This window comes from Lipophrys pholis (genome assembly GCF_963383615.2).
Source record: "Lipophrys pholis genome assembly, chromosome: 9".
Taxonomy (NCBI): Eukaryota; Metazoa; Chordata; class Actinopteri; order Blenniiformes; family Blenniidae; genus Lipophrys; species Lipophrys pholis.
Window position 1 is genome coordinate 26782814 of NC_137639.1, and position 6435 is coordinate 26789248.

The 6435-nt window shown below is 42.3% G+C and overlaps 1 protein-coding gene across 1 annotated transcript; it reads left to right on the top strand.

The window, feature by feature from the left end:
* Positions 1–2268: 2268 nt before the first annotated feature.
* sostdc1a (sclerostin domain containing 1a) lies at positions 2269–6056 on the top strand. The gene is made up of 2 exons (XM_080470919.1): positions 2269–2537; positions 5110–6056. Exons 1-2 carry the CDS (start codon positions 2333–2335, stop codon positions 5553–5555), a joined length of 651 nt encoding a protein of 216 aa, XP_080327045.1. The 5' UTR covers positions 2269–2332; the 3' UTR covers positions 5556–6056.
* Positions 6057–6435: the final 379 nt, after the last annotated feature.

Consider the following 6435-nt stretch of genomic DNA (forward strand, 5'->3'; position numbering starts at 1 on the left):
ACATCACATCACATCACATCACATGCACTGTGATTGCAGTGATTCTGAACACCAGTTGCAACAGACGTAATCACACTCTTGACGTGAGTAAAAGTACACAAAGCTGCATAAAAGTGATGAATTTAGGCGTGATCAAGCTGTACAAATGATGATTAAATGACTTAATGTCCCTTTTCTATTTTGAAAATAATAATAATAATAATATCATGATTATGTGTTTTACAAAGTTTTGCAACTCAATTAAAACCACTACAAAATACCTTTATACTTCAGTACCTTTCTGACGCTGTTCTTTTAACTGCAAGTAAACATGTGAAATACGTTCTTCCCTTCACTGTTTAACATTAATGGAAATAAAAACCTGTCACTCAGCAGAGGAATGACATCTTCAGGCTGCTCATCCACAGCAAGGAGGGGGAAAAAAAGAAAGTGTTTGTGTGGTAATAAAAGCAAACAGGTAAAGTGATCTCATGTTCCAGCTTTCATTCACAAGAGCAACAATTAGTGTCTCTGCACGACGTCTGGTTTCATATCAGAGAGACGAGCCGGGACTGTGTGTTCACCACAGAAGTAATTATATCTGCCCCTGTTTTGTGCCGCGGACACACAAAGACTCCAGTTAGTCTGGGCACTCGGATCATTAGAGGTGTAACAGACAGGGACTGAGAGGTCGGCAAAGACAGACGGCAAATTACACTCAGACGGCATCGGCTTTCACTCTTGAATTAAATGTACAAACACAAGAGGCAAGTTGCAACATGGGAGATGCTGAATGCGACAAAATGAGCCTGTATTTTCATTTGGCCGCTGTGCAGACATGTATGCTTCATGCTCCATCGCTAAATCACTCTGTGTCATCATTTCTGTCATCCGTGTAATGGAGGAGAGCATAACGGGTGTTTCTTCCATACACAGTAAATCTTTATCACTTTAAACAAAATATTATATTTCAATCTTTTTTTGACATCATGTCTTCTTTCTATGCTGGAATACAATCGGAATTTTGGAATGATTTGAATTTTACTCTTGGCCTATTGATTTGTTATTCTATTTTAACACTGAAAACAGCTGATCAGGGCTGCTCTTGTTCAGATTGGACCCAAAGAAATGTTTTGGGACTTTAACCTATAAAGCTCCTGACAACCAGACTCCATCATATCTTAAATAGCTGTTAGTCCAAAATCACACTTAGTTCTCAGAGTGCTTCTTACCCGAGGTTCCTAGGTTTTCTAAGGGTAGAATGGGAGGCAGAGTTTTCAGCCATCAGGCTGTTTCAGTTTCCACTTTGAAGGTTTGAGTTAGAAACTTTGTATTTAATAAAGCTTCCAGTGGGAGCCGGTTCAGGTCACCCCGGACCATTTTCTAGTGAAGCTGCTGTAGATTAAAACTTCTGGGAGACCAGCAGTTTATTTCCTTTCTCACTCACTTCTGTGTCTCACTTCTGTAGTCTGTGAGAGCACAGACTACAGAAGTGAGACACAGAAGCTCTCTCGCTCTCTCGCTCTCTCGCTCTCTCGCTCTCTCGCTCTCTCGCTCTCTTGAAGCTGCCAACTTTGTCTGGGTTCCTTTAATCTCTCCTGATGCCGACTATAATGGAAGAAAAAGGCCCAAACCAACTTACTTCTTGTACGACGGTATGTTATTTGCTTTTAGATGGTGGATATATAAAGTTAATCCAAAAACAAAGTTGAATACACAACTTTATCCAACTGAGGGTCTGATCGATGAAACACTGTTCATCCTGGACATTGTCATCAGTGTATCCCAGGGCAAACTGACTCAAACTTTTCAGTCACCAACTACTTTCATGTCCAGGTTTTATGGGATTAATCCAGATTATCTGAAGAAAGCACACAAGGAGCACATGCAAACGTCTCACTCTGTCCCTCTGAGCTTGCACTGGGAGTGAGTGTGCAGCATGGAACTTCTTGAAGGGTGCAGTGGGGGACTACAATGTAGTTCACGCTGAATGAGGATTGGGCTCATCCTTCTTCCAGTTTTAGAGGACATCATCATCATCATCATCATCATCATCATCATCATCATCATCATCATCATCATCATCATCATCATCATCATCATCGTCATCATCGTCATCATCATCATCATCAATCCTCCAGAATTAAAGCTCTGGGCGTGGTCATGTTGCCAGCGCAAACTCGCGACCACCAATTACAATTTCCCAACAGAGGCGCACCTGAGTGGCTGCCAAAGCACACAGGCGGCCTTCTTGTATAAAACCACTGCTCTCATGTGAGGTTCGCTCATCATCATCAGTCCTCCGGTAGGCGGTGAAACCCGCGTCTCGCGCAGCGCTCCCACGGAACCGACCATGCATCTCATTACGCACGAGTCGTGCCACTCGCTCTTTCTGCTCTGCATCCTCTTGAGGAGTTGCCAAACTTTCAAGAACGACGCCACGGAGCTGCTGCTCTCGCACGCCAGCGTCCCGGTGCCGGAGGTCCAGAGCAACGTGTCCCTGAACCGCGCGCGGACCGGTGGCAGAGGCGCGGTCGCCGCAGCGCACGAGCGGAGCGGTGAGTGGAGAGGACGCACGCCGCTGCGCAGCGCACGAGCCGAGGATGCTCTGCAGGGCTGTCTGTAGGAGCAACCTCATCTAGATTAGGTTCACTTTTTATGAAAATGCTAAACTTTATAGTGTTAACTTCAATCTGCAGCACCATTTATTTTATATTACACCAAGAAATCTTTATCTGCATTAAACACTTTTTAATTATTGAGCTTCTCCTTGTTTACTACTGCTGCAGCATGTTATTCTCTTCATTCCTAGTGAAGACGTGGAGATAAAACCTGTTGATGAAGATGAGATTCAACTGTTGAACGTCTTTTACATGAGCAAATCTGAAATTTAGTACTGCCATTTTTACATACCCCTAAATTGATTATTGTGATTAAATCATACAACCCCCTATACAGCCTGGGTTTGTGAGGATGAGCCTCTACTTATAGAGCATAAACCCACTGTTCCACCCAAATAGTAAGTTTTGGTTGAGTTTTCACAACACAAGATATTGACAGCTGTTCGAATACATAGAAATTAAAAGTATAACTCTCGTGAGAAGTTTTTGCATAGTCTGCAGCTGTCACGCCTGTTACACTTATGATTTTGCACTGGAGGGTGTTTTTTTAAATTTTGATTAAAATCATCATTGCACCGCAAACTCAGCTCTTAAAATGTGTGTTTTCATAAAATAGTTACAGATTTGCTCATTCCTTATTTCTTTTCATCATGAATTCTTATAAAAAGCGAAAAGAAAGATCATCATGCTGCAAAAAAACATCCTTTTGTCTCTTAAATTTGCCCTGAAGCTGCCTTGCTCCATAGACAGGGGAAGCCCACCTAACACTTTAAGGAACCACTGCCAATGATGTCATCGTTATCTGTAAAGCATTATACCACAATCCCTTGGAGTCTGCGAATCTCTGTGTAAGCTTCAAACACAACCTTGGGAAGATGCAGTGTAACATTAAAAAGAAAAGGAAACCTGCAGGAGGTCAGAGCATAAACTCTCACTGAGCTCATCTCAGTGTAACACACACCTGGCTGGCTGCGGTCCAGGTCGGGGTAAGAGCTGGACGGAGGTGTTTTCATGCACGATCATGACTGTCAGCTCCTTCAGGAGCAAAGGAGGAGGAAGGAGAGAGAGGGACAGTGAGAGGAGGAGATAGAGGTTTTTGTTCCTCCATCAAAAAACACTGTCACCAGGTGGAGGAGGAAGGGGGGTGGGGGTGGGGGGTGGCGGGGGGGTGCTTTGTCACCGAGGTTTATCGACCTGTGTGAATGGAGCTGAGCTTGGGTTACAGTAATGGAGGAAAGAGGAGCATTTGTAGCCTGCAGGAGAATGCAAAAATAATCCGTCTGCTAATACCCCTGCTGTACTAATACGAGAAGAGAGAGTTTTTTCTTTTCACAATGTTGGAAGCACACTGCTGTTTCAAGCAGAAAGATAAACAAGCTTTAGTGTCGCTGCGACTTACCTGAGGGCAACTCATGACCACTTTAGTAGCAGTTTAGCCTAAATTTACCAGGGATCACTTTAAGATTGCATTCGATCTAAATCATTTTAACCTGTAATTGTCTTGTCTCAATTTGGAAATAAACGTTGAAGCTGTAAACATTGAATCCACAGCTGTTTTTTTTTTAATCCCTGAAATTCCAATCCTGAAAGTATTTGGCATGAGCACTCATAACCATAAGTCCTTGACCGTTTATGATAGCCATACATTTCAGAAATAGCTGAAAGCAGAGAAATTGTGCTTTGCATTAATGTATTACTCAGTATGGTTGCTCCTCCTCAGTACAACTGTACAATCACAGGTAAAATTAAGTGTGTCACATATTTGTAACATGAACTTCTCAGTAACACAAAACACATAAATATTGATAAACTGCAAGATATTGAAGTTATTGTTTTGAAAAGGGGAGTGGCATTTGGTAATTGCACATATTTGCAGACAGTCTCCAGCCATACAGTGTTAAGATTTTAACCCTTTCATGGGCAAATGACCCAATGAATAATCCTCATTTCTTCGAAACCAATGGTATACGGCCACAGAATCCAAACTTCCAAAACATATGCACAGCATGTCTAATAAGTCCCATTTTGCATGTTATATTTCTATCATATAAAAATGCAGCACATGATAACTCAGTAGTGTAAAAGATAAAACAACAGGCTGGTTGAACCTTCGACAAACATGCACTGAGCGATCATTCTCTTTTTAGATGAATTTCTAAGTTATGAATGATGAAAATGTTTTGGTTTGGTGAGTTTAGTACTTTACATCACATTTCAGTTTACAGAAATATATAATGTTATCTATAGAATTTATTATATGAGTACATCCTTTTTTATTTCATTGTATATATTTCCTCTCATTTTGATAGTACTTCTCGTTGTTGCCTATACAGGGTTACCTTTTTAAATCAGTTTCATACATATAAGATAATTTCCTCAGAAACCTTTTTGTTACTGTGTTTTCTTACATATGAATAATTACAGACTATTGTGTAATTACAAATATTGTGTGTACTTCTTTTCACTGCTTTCTACAGATTTTCTCACAAATGAATGTATCTTCTCTCAGATCCAAGTCAAATCGGCTGCAGAGAGCTGAGGTCCACGAAGTACATCTCCGATGGCCACTGCACCAGCATCAACCCCATCAAGGAGCTGGTTTGTGCGGGCGAGTGCCTTCCGGCTCAGATGCTGGAGAACTGGATCGGCGGAGTCCACGGCAGGAAGTTCTGGGGCCGCCGGAGCAGCAACCAGGACTGGAGGTGTGTCAACGACAAGACCCGCACGCAACGCATCCAGCTGCAGTGCCAGGACGGCAGCACGAGAACCTACAAGATCACCGTGGTCACCTCCTGCAAGTGCAAACGGTACACCAGGCAGCACAACGAGTCGGGCGGCAAGTTCGAGGAGCCGGCTGTGTCTCCGCCACAGCTCCTGCACAAGCAAAAATCCAAGAGCAAGAGGAGGCTGGGGAAGAACCGGCTGAGCCAGAACTGGCACGAGGCCGAGCCGTGAAAGGAAGCGACGAGGCAGACTGGGTCTGAAGCTTCAGGGGTTTTTAATCTTCTGGCTGCATGTTGTGGATTATCTCTTGTGTGACTGGGACTTGATTGATGTGGAGCTGGTTCCACGCATTTAAGGAGAACTCCAAAGGACATGCTGGGAACATTTCTTGAGCGGTTACTGTGAACGGGACATAGATGTGACAGACGTCACCAGCTGACCTGAACCCATCCGCAGCCCTGTACGTGCCCTGTTACACTCCACGTTATATGCAGATGGAGATCTGTAGCCAATGACAAAACCAAAAATCTTCAAGAATACCTTGTAAATACTTGTACATATATCAAATTCTCATTTGCTTTTTGAAGTATGGCCATGTGTATAAAGTTTAACCATGTAAGATTAATAATGTAATATATTTTCTGTGGCCATCTGTGTCGGCATGTAAAACCTTGTCATCAATCCATCTTGTCATAACATTGTATGAAATAAATATAACTTTTTATCACGTGTGTTGCTCGTACAGTGTTGCATCTCCAGTTGCATCTACGATTGTACCAATACTTTGTGGTTTTACTATATGCAGTTAAAATACACACAGAAATGTATGTTCAGCAAGAAGAAGAAACAAGCTTTTGGTGTAGCGCTCATTCTGAGAGATATAATTTCACACAACTATTTGCAGTATAAGCATCTTCAAATTTCCTGAGAGTTTGGATCCATGCCTCCTAGTGGCAGCTGCACTTTTATCAAGCTGTTGGTTTTCATGTCAGTGTTACAGGAAGACTCACAACTTACCACTTCAAAAGAAAATTTTAAACGGGAAGCAGACTTTGCAGGTATGAAATCACTTGAAATAAATTATGCTGCCAATTATTTCTCACCATTTGCT

Coding starts and splice junctions, on each gene's coding strand:
- sostdc1a (XM_080470919.1), top strand. CDS start 2,333: ATGCATCTCATTACGCACGAGTCGTGCCACTCGCTCTTTCTGCTCTGC. Junction 2,538..5,109: donor CGCAGCGCACGAGCGGAGCG/GTGAGTGGAGAG, acceptor ATCTTCTCTCAG/ATCCAAGTCAAATCGGCTGC.